This window comes from Microtus oregoni, unplaced genomic scaffold, assembly GCF_018167655.1.
Source record: "Microtus oregoni isolate MIOR12 unplaced genomic scaffold, Mior012 000005F_ref0000423, whole genome shotgun sequence".
In the NCBI taxonomy this organism is placed as follows: domain Eukaryota; kingdom Metazoa; phylum Chordata; class Mammalia; order Rodentia; family Cricetidae; genus Microtus; species Microtus oregoni.
Genome location: NW_024543064.1, coordinates 33,709,050 through 33,725,494, shown reverse-complemented (window position 1 = coordinate 33,725,494; position 16,445 = coordinate 33,709,050). Strand labels below are relative to the sequence as shown.

The following is a 16,445-nucleotide window of genomic DNA, read 5'->3' as shown; positions in this document are numbered from 1 at the left end:
ACAAGAAGTTAAATAAGACCCAACTCATTTATTTATCTATTTATCTTCTTATTTTGTGAAGATTTGCCTATATGTACATCTGTGTACAATTGTGCCTTGTGCCCGTAGATGTCAGAGGAGGGTGTTGGATCCTCTCGAGCCGGAATTACAGAAGGTGTGAGCCACCACGTGGATACTGAGACCTGAACCTGGGTCCTCTGCAAGAGCAGCCAGAGCTCTTGACAGTGGGGCCATCTCTCTAGCCTCTCCCCCAACTCAACTATAATGCAGATAAAATATATCCAGGGAACAACACAGACAAACCACTCAAGGTATCGGAGGCCAGAGAGAGCTTTTTGGTTTCGAGTCCTTTGATTGCTTTGGAACAAGGTGAGACTTAAAAGTGAGGCACTGATGAAGATAAGATTTTAATATTAAGATAACTCCGTGCGTCCGGCCCTCCCACCCTCTTTCGGCCATCTTCCCGTGCCGCCACCATGGTGCGCATGAACGTCCTGGCCGATGCTCTCAAGAGCATCAACAATGCAGAGAAGAGAGGCAAACGCCAGGTCCTCATCAGGCCCTGCTCCAAAATCATCATTCGGTTCCTAACCGTGATGATGAAGCATGGTTATATCGGTGAATTTGAAATCATTGACGACCACAGAGCTGGGAAGATCGTCGTGAACCTCACCGGCAGGTTGAACAAGTGTGGAGTAATAAGCCCTAGATTTGATGTGCAACTCAAAGACCTAGAAAAATGGCAGAACAATCTGCTCCCATCCCGTCAGTTTGGCTTCATTGTACTGACCACCTCAACTGGCATCATGGACCATGAAGAGGCAAGACGAAAGCACACAGGAGGGAAAATCCTGGGATTCTTTTTCTAGAGATGTAAAACATAAATAAAGAGCCTTTATGGACAAAAAAAAGATTTTAATATTAAGAGATGGGAAGTATTACAAAAAGAGTGTCTAGGGAGTGATTGACCGAGGGAAGGTATCATGAAGGGGGTTGTTGAAATCTGAGACGGAGTATAGCACCGCAGTCAACAGTACCTGAAGGCCGGCTGGGCTGTGACTCTGGTCTCTGCTGCTTAAGGGCCGGGTGACCTGAACACACTTACCTCCTCTGAAGGTCAGTGTCCACAATCTCAAAACGGAGACACTTAAGTGTCAGCACACTTGCCTTGTAAAGGTGACAAGGAGCAAGGGAAATGGTGTCCATTGTGGTTCTTGGTGAAGAATAGCATTGCATCAACAGTGGCTCCGTGCTATCCCTTCCAAGTGCAACCCCGTGGCTTGAACCATTTAGGGAATGGAAAAGAATGGTTATTTTCAAAGTGTGGAACAGACAGCTCTCCTGCGTTGACTCTAACCAGCGAAGCAAATCTCCCTGCATGGCTGTGTAGAGCAGGTTCTTAGCATCCTGGCTGTTTTGTTTGTATACTTGTTTAGAGACAAGGTCTCACTGTTTACCCCTGGCCGGCCTTGAACTCTCAGAGATCTGCCTCCCATGTGCTAGAATTAAGGGTCTTCAGCACCATGCCAGGTCTTGCTGTTCGATTTTGAACCTTTCCTCTCTGTTTCTGAAGGTACCCTGCATCCTGCTCACTTTCGAGGGTCATCTTGAACTTCACACTTGTTTGTTTTGTGTATGTGTTCACACTTACCACAACACTCAGAGGCCAGAGGACAATTGGTAGGGATTGGTTTTCTTTCTCCAACATGTGGTTCCCAGGGATTGAACTAGGGTCATCAGCCTTGGCAGAAAGTGCCTTTACACACGGAGTCTGCTGACCCCATCCTCAAACTTTGCTTGATTTTGTTGACAATAGAACTCTTCTAGAGGAAAATAAAAACTGTATGGATTTTCAGATTTTATTTGCATTTATTCGTTCATTGATTCAATAAATAAAGATTGATGGCTTGCTCGCTTGATTGATTTTGATTCATTTTTTTGAGACATGCTGAGTAGTCCAGGCTGGCCTCTTGCTCACCAATCCTCCCACCCCAGCCTTTTGAGTGCTGGGTCAGAAGATCACCAAAGCCACCTAGTAGAAACCGTCAGCGCCCACCCCTACTCGTTCCTGTGTCTCTCCCTCTTCTAGTGGGGCTATAAAGGAAGAAGGGTGTGGTTTGTAGCAGGCGCTTGCCCAGCATTGCAAGGCCTACATTTCATCCCCAGCACTGAGAGGAAAACAAACCCCCAGCGCTGCAGAAGACGTCTGGTGCAAGCTGAAGATCACGGCCACGCTTTAAAGCTGTCTTAATTCAACGCTTAAACACTATGCCAGAAGAAGAACAAAGAGAAAATATTTGTTTCATAGCTTATTATTCATGTTCTTTAGTTCTCTCTCTCTCTCTCTCTCTCTCTCTCTCTCTCTCTCTCTCTCTCCCCTCCACTTCCCAACCATCCTTGGGTGGAGTGTTGCTTATAGACCCCACCTCTGTGTCTACCTTCTGCCTGATATTTATCAAGCTGTTGCTGTCTCCTCCTCTCTCCTCCTCCTTTCTTCTTTTGAGTGAAGATCTCATTTTGTAGATCAGGTTGGCCTCACAGAGATCCTCCAGCCTCTGTCTCCCAAGTGCTGGGATTAAAGATGTGTGCCACTAGGCCAGGTATGACAGGCTTCCTTTAACACTAGCAGGTTAAAAAAAAAACATAATCAAAAATAAAAGGTAATTAAAAATAATAAAAAGGACAGATGTTGGCATCCTCTTCAGAGGTTAAGTGGTGGCTATCTGTTGATTTGGGATAAAGTCCCAAATCCTTAACATGGCCTCTGCAGCCTCGGACATGGCCACACCTACATTTCCTATTTGTTCCTTGCCCTTCTGTACTTTCTTCTCCAGCCGTGTTCCTTCTTCTCGTAGACTTTCACTATGTCTGACACTCTCTCTCACCTCACGATCTCCCTCTTGCTCCCTCCCCATCACTCTCTACCCACCAGCTAGCTGCTCTCACTCATCACTTCAGGCTTCAGCTTAACTACTCCGGAACAGAAGTAGAGTTAGTTAGATTCCCATTTACACACTTCTCCTTCATAACCCTCGTTGCTTTCATACCGTCTGCCTTCTCTAACAGTCTGCAAAGTCCAAGAGGACAGGGCCACTCCTGTCTTGCTAATAGGTACATTCCCATCTTAAGCACAGCTTAGTATCTGGCGAATAGTAGTAACAGAAAATAATGAAGTATTTTCGAATTAGCTCATACAGTCAGCTGCAAGTTGACTTCATCTATATTTCTCTAAAGCTTCCTAAGGCTACCCAAACAGGGGTGACATTTCCTTGTTCATGTTACCACTGTGCCAAAGACTCCACCATTTTTGTATTTTTTTGGGGGGGGAGGGGTTCAAGACAAGGTTTCTCTGTGTAGCTATAGCTGTCCTGGAACTCGCTCTATAGGCCAGGCTGGCCTTAAATTCAGAGATCCTTCTGCCTCTGCCTTCTGAGTTCTGTGATTAAAGGCATGCGCCACCACCGCCAGCTTCCACCTCTCTTTTTGTACTTAACATACTATGCTGTGATGATGTGTTTAACATGATACAACTCTCTTGTCTCTCAGGCCATACCTGCCTTCCCCCGCTTTTTTTTTTTCTTTTCCCGAGCACTTCACCTGGGGTCTGGCACAATGTTAGTGATCAAGAAATGTTGAGACAGTAGAGTTGTCAGATTCTGTCAACTGACCATATATATATAACGTGAAGGAGCATGGGAAGGCAGAAGATACCATCTGGAGCATGGTCTAGCCTCACACAGCAATGAGGTGATCTAGAAAGCAGAGATACACCGTTCTAAGCATAACTACTGATAGGAGCTGCAGCATAGGAGAGGATGGAGTCCTGAGAGGGACGCCATGACAGTACATCCCAGGACAGGAGTCTGCAGCAGCCAAGAGAGGACGACAACCGACAGGATGTATTCTAATTAGCCTGGTCCCCTCCAATTAACACGTGCAGTTTTAGCTTAATAACTGTGGGTGCTTCCTTCTTTATGCCTCTTTTGTTTGTTTTTTCGAGGCAGGGTTTCTCTGTAGCTTTGGAGCCTGTCCTGGAACTAGCTCTGTAGACCAGGCTGGCCTCGAACTCACAGAGATCCGCCTGCCTCTGTCTCCCAAGTGCTGGGATTAAAGGCGTGTGCCACCACCACCCGGCTCCTTTATGCTCTTAAAAGTGTCCCAAATAAGTTACCTAGCCAGCCTACCAGAAGATCATATGAATTTGGAAATGTTGGATGATATAAGGACAGTAAATAAATAAGAAAATAAAACAAAAAATGAAAAAAAAAGAAAGAAAAAAAAGACAAAGGGAAAACTGACTACAAGAATGAGGCGAGGAGGGTTGGAGAAGGCAGATGGTAGAAAAGCAATGAGGGTCATGAAGGAGAAGCGTGTAAAGAGGAATTCAACTAACTCTACTTCTATTCTGGAGTAGTGAAGCTGAATTCTGAAGTGACATAATTTATGTCTGAGTCATAGAAGTAGAGGAGGAAACTAATGAAATTTTCCTTATTCATTTCCTTTTTAAAAAAATTGTTCTGTTTGCCACAAGGTCTTGTTGGCTATAGCGGTTTGAATGGTTTGAATATGTATGGTCCTCACAGACTAACGTTTTTTGAATGCTTGGCTTATAGTGACACTATTAGGAGGTATAGCCTTGTTGGAGTAGGTGTGGCCTTGTTGTGAAGAGACACCATGACCATAACAACTCTTATAGAGGAAAACATTTAATTGAGGTGATGGCTTGCAGTTTCAGAGGTTCAGTTTGTTATATTCATGGCCGAGAGCCTGGCATCATGCAGGCAGACATGGTGCTGCAGTAGTAGCTGAGAGGCCTATGTCTTGCAGTCTACAGGAAGTCTACTGAGACACTGAGCAGTATCCTGAGCACAGGAAACCTTAAAACCCACCCCCCACAGTGACACACTTCCTCTAACAAGGCCATGCCCAGTCTAACAAAGCCACACCTGTAGTGCCGCAAGTACATTCAAACTACCACACACACAATAAACATAATTTAAAACAAAAATTGCATTTAAGGTATAACTATAAGGCCTCTTATTAATTTGCATATTAGCCAAACAATAAAAAAAACCCCACATGTTCATAGTTTACTCCATCAGGATTAAACTAGGTTGTGTAAGGGCATATAATAAGGTATTTTCCCCATTCAAAGGCAATTCAGGTAATAGAAAGCATCTAAATTTTAGAGCTACTAAAATGTGGGAAAATAGATACCTTACAATAGATCATGTTTAGGTTAAAAAATAGCCTTCACAGTGAAAAAGAAAAAAAAATAATGGAATATATCCATAAACAGTACTAAGCGAATGTTTGACATGAGAAGGTTCTCAGAAACTCAGTGGAGCAAGAAGTTCCAAGGGGCAGCTGTGGTGGAGGAAGGCTGCCGCGGTGCTAACCCAGGTTGTTTAATGCCTTTCCTATTGATTCTACAAGGCATTCACAGGAAGCACAGATTAACTACGCTTTATACTTTGCCTTCTTACATAACAACTTTCAGCTTCGTTACGATGTGTGGGCAGCTGTTTAACTAGCTGACATAATAATTAAACAAATATATAATGTGCTAAAAAAAATAAAAATAAAATCGTAGGAAGTGGCCAAATTGTTTAAATTTCTAACCTAGTAAAGTATTTTGAAAATGATAGGTAGTATTTCTATACTTGGAACAAGTTAAAATGGTTATACGATGGAAACAAGAAATTCTGAATGATTTCTGTGGCTAACGATATGGGCTCAAGATTCCTAGGCCAGCGTGTGTGTGTGTGTGTGTGTGTGTGTGTGTGTGTGATGTGTAGCTTAGAAAACAGCTTCGGGCTTCATGCCTCTCCCCAGGCACCATCTTCCTTGGTTGCTTTGTTTCTTGAAAGCCATGAAGCGGTAGAGCTTGCACCTTGGGCCAGGTGGGCTAGCCGAGGAACCTCCCGAGCCACTTAAATTCCCCCTTCCACATACAACCCACTCTGTGCTACAAACATCAAGATTTACCACTCCGGGTTGATTGCGCACCAGTGGATCCTGATCCTAGCCTTCTCTGCTGCAGACCACCGTTCACCTCTCCTTGAAAATCCTTGAACTTCAAGCCGCCTGCCGCCGACTGTCTCAATCACCTACAGCTGATCATACTCCACGTGGGAAGAAATGTTTGCAAGACTTCCAGAGTGCAGATGGCTTTCTTAAGCGCTGTCTCCACCTGTCTTTCAGGCTCAGTGTGAACTAAATCAGGCGAGTCTGGTGTCTGTTATCACACAAGCACGTCCTCTTTCCACGCTTGTCTTCTGCAGAGCTGGCCTTCCTAGCATTTCTAAGTATTTTCCTGAAGCCCAAACCAGTTCCCCTTCTCTCTCTCAGCCCAAAGTCTCCATCTACTCTTTGGAGCCTATCCTTCCCCATGTCTTCAAAGAGATCATTGAATGTTCCTTGAACTTCTGGACTTATCTACAGTAAACCTGTCTGTATTTGCACCACTGTCCCTTAGCGGGCTCATGTCCTTATACCTCTGTGGAGTGAGGATTTGAGGCGACACCCCAGTATTACTTAGAATCCGCTGGCCCTCTACCCTCTTGTAACTTCCCCAGCCCCTTTCCTTGGTTGAGCACCAGGCTCTAACTGTTTGCCCGTTACTTCCTATTGCTCACAGGAGATAGTGCCATTTGGCTTCTGTCTTCTCTTATGCTGTAATTACTGCCATTCTCAGAAGCGACTTCAGAGTCAGCCTGAAGACCTTGTTCCCATCACCTTCCCACAGTGACAGTCAATCACCTGTCCCCACAGTCACTTCCAGGATTTGACGAGGTCTTGTCAGGACCCAAAGCTACTCCACTTTTTCTGCTTCTCCAATCAGGAATCCAACCTTCTGACCACAGTCGTCTACCCTCCAGCCTCCCTAGCAAGCTTGTTTACCTGCCCTGTTCTTCCATTTCATCTGAACGCCAGTTCGTTGGCCCCTTTACTTTCTTCTTCTTACACTTTTGTGTCTCATTTCCCTGCTTACTAGCGTAACGATCCCAGGCCATCACTCCATTAAGTCTTTCTTGGTCTGCGCACTAAGCCCTTTCACCGGCTTTTTGGTGACCTCTACTCTTCCTCTTCCATTAAGCCTTTGAACAAGGAAGTTTCCTAGGGATCTGTTCTAAGAACTCTTCTCTGTTTATTAAACAGCCTCTCCTTGTGTGGTGCAACTCTTTCTGTAACTTCAGCTCCAATAAGCATGCATGTAAGCCTCCTAAGCACACCTGTTGGAGTTCTAGGCGGCTCTAACTACTCCCTGGCCTCTTCAATGGTTCTCTCCAAGTGACAGTTAATTCAGTGTGTTCAGAAGTAAAGTTGACAACACCCATTAAAACCATGTCTTTCCCAAATCTAAGCTATTTTGGAAATGTCCCTCTCTTCTTTTTCTGTCTTTCTTTCTCTCTCTCTCTCTCTCTCTCTCTCTCTCTCTTTCTTTCTTTTTGAGACAGGGTTTCTCTGTGAAACAGTCACAGTCCTGGCTGTCCTGGAACTTACTCTGTAGGCCAGGCTGGCCTTGAACCCACAGAAATCCTCCTGTCTCTGCCTCCCGAGTGCTGGGATTAAAGGTGTGTGCCACCACCACCTGGTTTCCTCTCTTTTTATTAATTTGCTGGAGGTAGGATTTTGTTATGTGGCCCTGGGCAGCCTGGAACTTGATATGTAGACCAAACTCATGGCAATCCTCTTGCCTCAGCCTCTCAAGTGAAAGGCCTGTGTTACCATGTCCACCTCTCTTGATTTTTATTTTATAAGCTGTGTTATAAAAAAAAACTCACACATAAATCAAAACATCACACACCAAAATTAACCAGACCCCAAATTTATACAACTTAATGAATGTGCATACAATTAGAATTGGCATCTGAAACAGAGGCTGTGAAGCGCCACATTAAAATTTACCCTTTCAGTATTGAATATATTTTATGTATTTATCCATAAATACAGTCTTGTTGATTTATTTGCTTATTTTATTTTATCATTTTATTAGTTCCTGTCTTTTTATTAACTCACACACACAACTCCTTGTCTTCTGGTTTGTTGAAGCAGTAAGTCAGACGACACCTACTACAGTCATGTCTGTTAGAGTGGCTGCGCATGGCACCTCCTGTCCACGTTCATCAGAAGGGCACTCTTGGTGCAGGCAACTTATGGTGCCATCGTCATCCACCTTATGGTATTTCAGCCCAGCCAACTTAACCTTCCTTTCCTGCCCATTCTTCCTGGAAATGCTGTAAGACTTCGTCCTCTCCTCAGCACTGCCATGAAGTCTCAACACAGGATGAAGGGGTGTATGGGGGGGGGGGGTTCCTTTTGAATGCTGTAGTCAGAGTACAGCATCACCCAGTGGCTTACCAGCAAAGAGCCTTTGCTGCTCAGCAGGGATGCCTTTCTGATCCTAGATGGTAGCCTTGACGGTTTCCACAGTGTCTGAGGGTTCAGTCCTGAGTGTGATGTCTCCCTGTAAGGGTCTTTATGAAAATCTGCATCTTGGTGGCTGTTCCATTGCAACTGGTGGATTGGAAAGTATAAAAATATGTATATGCTATGCATACGTGGTTAGTCTAGAATTCACTATGTAGCCCAGGCTTGGCTCAAACTCATGGTAGTCCTCCTGCCTCCACCTCCTAAGTGTTGGGATTGTATGTGTGCAGCACCATACGGATTTCTCTCATATTTAAATAATCACCAAGACTTACTAGTTTTCTCCCCAAACTATTTTTCAATATTTTGTACTTTCTCTATCGCTACTGCCACCACCCTAGTCCAACTCATTACTAGTTACTCTCTCTCAACTCTACTCCCTCTGATGAAGAGTTTTTATTCTACCCAATATTTACCGTGAACCATGCACTCTATTGTTTCCAACCTTCCTTTAATACAGTTCCTCATGTTGTGTTGGCCCCAGCCATAAAATTCTTTTTGTTGCTACTGTAATTTTGCTACTGCTATGAATTATAATGTAAATATCTGATATTTAGGATACTGACATTTGACCCCTGTGAAAGGGTTTTTCCATCCCCAAAGTTGTCTCCACGCACAAGTTGAGAATCGCCGTTCTAAAACATAGTGCCTCTTTCTCTTTTTAAAGGATTTTTTTAGGCTTAAGAGTGTTTGCCTGTGTATGTAATCAGGTCTGTGAGTCTGTGACTGGTACTGGGGGAGGCTAGAAGATGGCGCTGATCCCCTGGAACTGGAGTTACAGAAGGTTGTGAGCCACCATCTGGGCGCTGGGAACTGAACGCAGGTCCTGAAGAGCAGTAAATGTTCTTAACTGCTGAGCCATTTCTACAGCCCTGGAATATAGTGTTTTAAAGAGTCATTTGCCTGGATCATTTAAATAACTGATTTCAGCTGGGGATAGGGGCACAGTCATGTCATTCTGGGGCAGGAGACTTGGGATTAAAGGTCATTTTTGGCTACAGAGCAAGTTCAAGCCTGGCCTAGACTACCTGACAAAGATAGATAAGTAGATAGATAGATAGATAGATAGATAGATAGATAGATAGATAAGTAGATAGATAGATGATAGATAGATAGATAGATAATAGATAGATAGATAATAGATAGATAAGTAGATAGATGATAGATAGATAGATAAGTAGATAGATAGATAAGTAGATAGATAGATAGATGATAGATAGATAGATAGATAGATAAGTAGATAGATAAGTAGATAGATAAGTAGATAGATAGATAGTCTTCTTAAGTCATTCTTCTACTGTGATATGTTGTCTGAGGTTTCTGTCCTGCCCGGTTCTCGCAATTGTTAAGTCCCAAAGAAATCACACAGAGGTCTACATTAACTATAAACTGATTGGCCCATTAGCTCAGGCTTCTTATTAATAACTCTTATAACTTATATTAGCCCATTATTCTTGTATGTTAGCCACATGGCTCAGTACCTTTTTCATCGGGGCAGTCACATCTTGCTTCTTCTGTGGTCAGGTCAGGACTCCAGAGGAATGGGCTTCCTTCTTCCAAGAATTCTCCTGTTCTCATTGACTTGCCTCTACTTCCTGTCTGGTTGTCCCGCCTATACTTCCTGCCTGGCTACTAGCCAATCAGCGTTTATTTAAAATATAATTGACAGAATACAGATCATTCTCCCACAACAGTGATAGATAATTTTATATATCAGTCTGACCGACTTAAAGGATGCTCAGATAGCTGATAAACTGTCATCTCTGGAAATGTTTATGAGGATGTTTCTGGACAAGACTAACATTAGAATAAGCAGATTGCTATAGTTTTACATAGACTTGAGTGTGCCCGACAGCTTTGGTTCATTTGTTAAAGGCTAAATCCTTAGCTTGGTGCTGTTGAAGGTTGTAGAACTCTTAGGGCAACTCACAGGAAGAAGTTTGGGAGATTGTTAATGGGGGGATATTGAGATCTCAGCCCAGACTTTCTCTTGTTTCCACTGCCGTAAGGTGATCAGCTTTGCCTTTCATGCTCTCTCACCAGGATGCATTTTTGGATGCTGGCCCCAAAACCACAGGCATCAACAATGTATTGAGAGTTTAAAAAAAAAAATCACAAGCCAAAATAAACTTCTCTTCCTCATCTTTATCTCAGATATCTGTTACAGTAATGGAAAGCTGGCTAACACACCAGACAATCCACAGACAGTCGGGATGGAACAAAAAGGTGAAAGAAGTGTGAATTTTCTGTCCCTTTCCTTGGTGTGAGATCTATCTTCTCTGCCTTCAGACATCAGAATTCAGGTCCTCAAATGTAGCATTTGAGAACACAGAGCATTGGCCTTCCAGTTCTCAGATAAAAACACCAGGAGGTATCCTTGTTTTTCAGCTGACAGAGGGTAAAAGAGGGAACTTCTCAACTTCTATAATCATGTAAATCAATTCCCATAATAAATTCCCCCTTATGCATATACATATATTCTATTGGTCCTATTTCTCTGGGGAATTTAATATACCCTGCCAATCTACTTTCCCCATGGGAGATAGTCTCTTTCCTTTTCTCTTTTTCTTCCCCACCCCTGCTGTATGTTAAAATGCAAATCTGATTTTTTTTTCACCACTTGATGTAAGGACCAAATCAGATTAAGTATATAAAGGATTTAGAAAGTCCCAGGCACACAAATAGTCGCTAAATGTAAGCAGTGGAAATACATTGACCAATTCAGTGAATGAGTTTGGATTAACTGGTCAGTCATCAAAGGAAGAAAGAAAAGAAGGAAGGAAGAAAAGAAGGGAGGAAGAAAGAAAGGAAGGAAGGAAGGAAAGAAAGGAAGACCTATCATTAACTTATTCCTTAGACTCAAAGGGAAAAAAGAAAACCACAAAAACTCTTGAAGAAAATACATGGAAATTCTATATAATCTTGGAGGTGAAGTAAAGCTTTCAAGACATATTCTCAAAGCCAGAAGATATCAAATCCTAGGTGCAAACAGACGTAAGCATCTTGTACACTATAAGGGGCATAAATTATACCAAAGAACAACAAACAGAAATCTTTTTAATGTTTAACTGAGAAATGCTAATAACCAAAAGAGAAACCACCAATAAACACTATGGGAAGTTCAAATTGCACACACAGACAACTTACAAAATATGAACTACAGTGATCATAGAATAATCATAAACCATAGAAGGAAAATAGAAACAAAAATGAGGTATTTATATGTTGGTAAAATTAGGAACAATGATTCTGCTCATAAGTAAGGAAATGGATGCTTTAGATAATAATATAAATTTGGAAATAGTTTGGCAATGGGTTAGCACAATATAAAATATGCGTTCCTTTTAAAATAGTAATCTCACTCCCAGACATTTGAAGATTTAAATAATTCAAGATAGACATGTCCCAAGAATGTTCACTGCATAATTTATAATAAGATTAGAAATAAATACTTACCAAAACAGAGCTCGTGCCTGTAACCCAGAACTTTAGAGGTGGAGGCAGGAGAATTAAGAATTCAAGGTCATCCATATAGTGACTTGTAGGGTCTCATGAATTACATGAGACTCTGTCTCAAAAATATGAATAAATAAAAAATAGAATGTACCAAGAAACCCTGGTGGTTTTTTAAAGTGATCTGATGTTTTCTTTAAAAAATTAAATTTTAATATTTTTAATTATGTCTGTGCTGCTATGTGCACAAAAGTATAGGTACTCAAACATGGACATGTTGGATCGCCCTGGAGCTGGAGTTACAGATGGTTGTGAGACACCTCGTGTAGATTCTGGGAACCAAACTCAGGCCCTCTGCAAGAGCAGCAGACAATCCTAACTGTGGACCATCTCCAGTCCCACAACCCTGGTACTGATGCTAGGGAGAAAGAAAAATTAAAGAGACCAAGACGCAGTCCCTTCTCTTACAGGTTACATTCTAAGAGGAAAAAAAATACTTTGAAGTGATGGCAAATGCTCTGAAGATACAAATATCCCCTTAGAGGAGACTTCCTTCGAGATGCTGTATAACAGTAACGAGCAGGAATGTCTTTGGTAAGATAGACCTCAAACCCTCTCTGGTGGTAGGCAGTGTCTCCCCATGAAAGCTACAGCTTGGAAGCAGGCTAGGAAGTCTTTTACGTGCCAGTAGCCCCAGCATGTACACTAAGGGGGAGTGAGTGCCAGTAACTCCAAGGGGGAGTGTGTGCCAGTAGCCCCAACATGTACGCTAAGGAGGAGTTGCGCTTGCTTACCAAGACTGTCAATCTAGGATTAAACAAAACAGTCTTTGATGGTACAAAGTCAAGAATACTCTACCTATGCGAGGTAGTGGTGGTGCACACCTGTAATCTCAGCACTCAGGAGGCAGAGGCAGGTGGATCTCTGAGTGCCAGCCCGCCTGGTCTACAGAGTGAGTTCTAGGAGAGCCAGGATTACACAGAGAAAACCTGTCTCAAAAAAACAGAAACAAGAGGCGGGCGGTGGTGGACGCCTTTAATCCCAGCACTCAGGAGGCAGAGGCAGGCGGATCTCTGTGAGTTCGAGGCCAGCCTGATCTACAGAGCTAGTTCCAGGACAGGCACCAAAGCTGCAGAGAAACCATGTCTCGAAAAACAAAAAAAGCAGAAACAAAAAAGAAGCAAGAAAAGAATACTATATTGGATTAAGATGTCAACTCCACATACAAGCCAAAGAAGACATTCCTAAACATGTAAGAGTTTAGAAAATCAAAAGTACTATCACTACTCTGGGAGAGAGTACTTTAGATGGAATCAGACCAGCTAAGAGATGAACAAAGATTCTGGGGCCGAGGAACTAAGTGGGCATTCCACATCGGAAACTCAATGTTACAGTGACTTCAAGGTTCTGAGGGGAAGAGAATGAAACCCATGAATTGTGTTCTCGGCCCAGTTCTCCTTCAAGTCCGATAGCAGGGGACACAATTGGACGTGCTTGCAAATGTTTTCCAAAGGAATCTTAGCTGGTGGACTTTCCTGGTCAGTTGCACTAAAGTTTTGCAACTAACACTGGATGCTTGTGAAACTGGTTCTTCCTCCCCCATCTATCGCCTACTGAAATCTAACTCCCAATTAGTTAGCATTAGGAGGTACAATTACCTTTGGGAGGTAATTAAGCCGCTTATAAAAAAGACCTTAGCTTGCCACCAGGTGAGGATAGAGCTAGAAGCCAACTGTCTACAGCATAGGTGGCTGCGGTTCTGTTCTTTATAGACCGTCACCAAAACCCAACCAACTCCACACAATTTCTTGTCATTTATTTATTTATTTATTTATTTATTTATTTATTTATTTATTTTTGGTTTTTTGGTTTGGTTTGGTTTGGTTTGGTTTTTCGAGATAGGGTTTCTCTGTGGCTTTGGAGCCTGTCCTGGCACTAGCTCTTGTAGACCAGGCTGGCCTCGAACTCACAGAGATCCACCTGCCTCTGCCTCCCGAGTGCTGGGATTAAAGGCATGCACCACTATAGCCCGGCCCCAGGTTAGTCTTGAACTCCAGTGCCTTAGGCTGGCTTTGAATTCCTGGTTCTTCTGCTTCAGCTCCATGAGTGCTGGGGTTACAGGCAAGTGCGGCCACGCCCAGCTTCTATGACACTGAGTAATAACAGCCCACACTTGGACACTCATTCATGTATCTTATTAAAGCTGTCTTAGTCTTATAGAAAGTGTATATTGCTGCTATTTTAGCTTCATTTTCTTAGTTAAAAGTGAACGTGGGTGAATTTTCAAATGTTTATTGGAAATGTTAATATTGGACATATTGTCTGTGACTTTCATAATTCCCATGTTTTGATCGAGTAGGGGGTTATTATTGCCTTACTCACTGGTGGACTCTTTTGGTATTTGCAACTATTAATCCTTTACCCATTACAGACATTGCAAATACGTCGCTCCATTCTATCATGGCTTTTATTTATTGTGTTTTTAACTCTATAATTTAATTTTAAAATTGTCTTGGTAAACTTTTAGATTTTAGATCTTACAATAAAAGGAAAATTTCACCATATGGTAGTGGCACAGACCTTTAATTCCAGCACTTGGGAAGCAGAGGCAGGAGGATCTCTGTGAGTGTGAGGCTAGACTGGTCTACAGAGCAAATTCCAGTACAGCCAGAGGTACACAAAGAAACCCTGTTTTAAAAAAACTTTTTCAACCACAAGATTTAAAACATACTCTCCTGACTTAGTAGGCGGTCCTCGTTCACTGAGCTTTCCCTCAGACAGCACTTTAAGATGCAGTCTCTTTGTCTGCTTCCTAGCTTTGACGTAACTGGGTGTTCTGAAGCACACTCCTGTCATGGACGTCTCCTGTTTATCACAAAGACTTAACCTATGCATTACCTCATTTGTTGTGAAATATACAAGACCCTGTTCTTCATAAAAACAAAAACAAAACCAAACAAATAAAAACCCATACTCTCCTATGTTTTCTCTTAGCTCACAATTTCATCTTTTCATTGCCTTTCTAGATACAAATCACAGGAAAGATACATTTTTTTTTAACCAGGATGTTTGAGACCTTATCAAAGACATCCTCAGTCTATAAACACCTGTAAAATAAAATCAGCAAAATGCACAGGGGTTGGAGAGTTGGCTCAATGGTTAAAAGCTCTTGCTGTTCTTGGAGAGGACCAAGCTTTGATTCCCAGCACTACTCGACAGCTCACAACCATCTGTAACTCCAATTCCAGGAGATCTGGCCTTCATAGACACCAGGCATGGAAGTGGTACATATAAACACATGCAGGCAACTACTACATGTAAAATAACAAACACTCCTACACATAAATTAATAAAATAAATTCATATTTAAAAAATAAAAAAATAATAAAAGATTAGTGAGCTGATAGCCACATAGGATTTACAGAATTAGTAATAAAAAGAAAAGGATATTTTATCCATATCCAAAATGACAAGGATGCTGGCATCTAAACTAGATACATGTAACCTACACGGGCCAGGGCCTCTAAACTAGGTATGTGTAACCTACACGGGCCAGGGCCTCTCAGTCATAGGAAGTAGGTGGTCTGAAGACTCATGGCCGAAATCGTCAAAGTCCTTCCTTCTAGTGCTTTTCTCCCTTGTACAGGACACAGCCAGCTAGCGGTTACCTCTTTGCCTTTCACTATTCCAAGCTGTACTATAGATCATATTGAAGTCTGATCCTTAGAGGTGTCATTGCCTGGAGTCAGAGAGCAGTTCCCGGGGGTCTGGGAGACGTGGAGCCCCTTTCGTCACCTGTTGATTAAGTTCAATTCTCCCAAGGACATCTAGCTTGTTGAGTTATGCACAATAACTATCGTAGTTTCCTCTTAGAAAGCAGGACAGACTGGGGAGGGGTCGAATAATGCATGACGGTGTGTGACAGATGAAAAACTGAGGGTACAGCAGAGTTACCGAAGGCTTTTAGGGCTGGAATGAGTGATGCAGGGAATGAGGAGGATGGGCTCGCCAGTCACGTGATGGTGAGAGCTGCAGCCCAGAAACAGTGTAGACCAGGCAGGAAGTGGCCACAGTCATCTCGACAAGGCCAACTCTAAATTCTAGACTTGCAGCAGATTCTCTCTGTCCTCGGGGTACAGCCTAACCTCTGGCGGGCTTGTGCTGGATGAGTGCTAAGTGGCTTGTTACAAACAGCATGACTTTTCAAGTGACTTGGTGTTTTCAGGGATTTAAAGTTCAGAGGCCAAAATAGTGCTTATCTTGCTAATTTATCAATGCTCTTAGCTTGGCTTAGTAGTGTTTTCCTTGGTACTGGTACAACCGCTTGCCGAGAATCCACATTGTAATATAATCCTGGCAATGACTTGGGACTGACCTACAGGTGAGCAAAGAGGCTCAGCGACTTTTCAGAGGCAGAAAATGATCTCAGACATTAAAGAGCATAGCACAAACTCTGAGATGTGATCCAGGCACAGCAACCCGTGCCTGGAATCCCAGGACTCAGGAAACAGAGGCAGGATGACCAGGAATTCAAAGCTACCCTCAGCTTCATATTGAAT

The 16,445-nt window shown here is 42.7% G+C and overlaps 1 protein-coding gene and 1 pseudogene across 1 annotated transcript; one reads left to right on the top strand and one right to left on the bottom strand.

The window, feature by feature from the left end:
* Positions 1–460: 460 nt before the first annotated feature.
* On the top strand, positions 461–911 carry LOC121448695 (40S ribosomal protein S15a-like). Its single transcript, XM_041652863.1, has one exon. It carries the CDS (start codon positions 477–479, stop codon positions 867–869), a length of 393 nt encoding a protein of 130 aa, XP_041508797.1. The 5' UTR covers positions 461–476; the 3' UTR covers positions 870–911.
* A 7,107-nt stretch (positions 912–8,018) lies between these two features.
* LOC121447839 lies at positions 8,019–8,498 on the bottom strand (annotated as a pseudogene).
* Between the last annotated feature and the right edge of the window lie 7,947 nt (positions 8,499–16,445).

Bases quoted from the DNA above. Each gene is read 5' to 3' on its own strand.
- LOC121448695 (XM_041652863.1), top strand. From the start codon at position 477: ATGGTGCGCATGAACGTCCTGGCCGATGCTCTCAAGAGCATCAACAAT.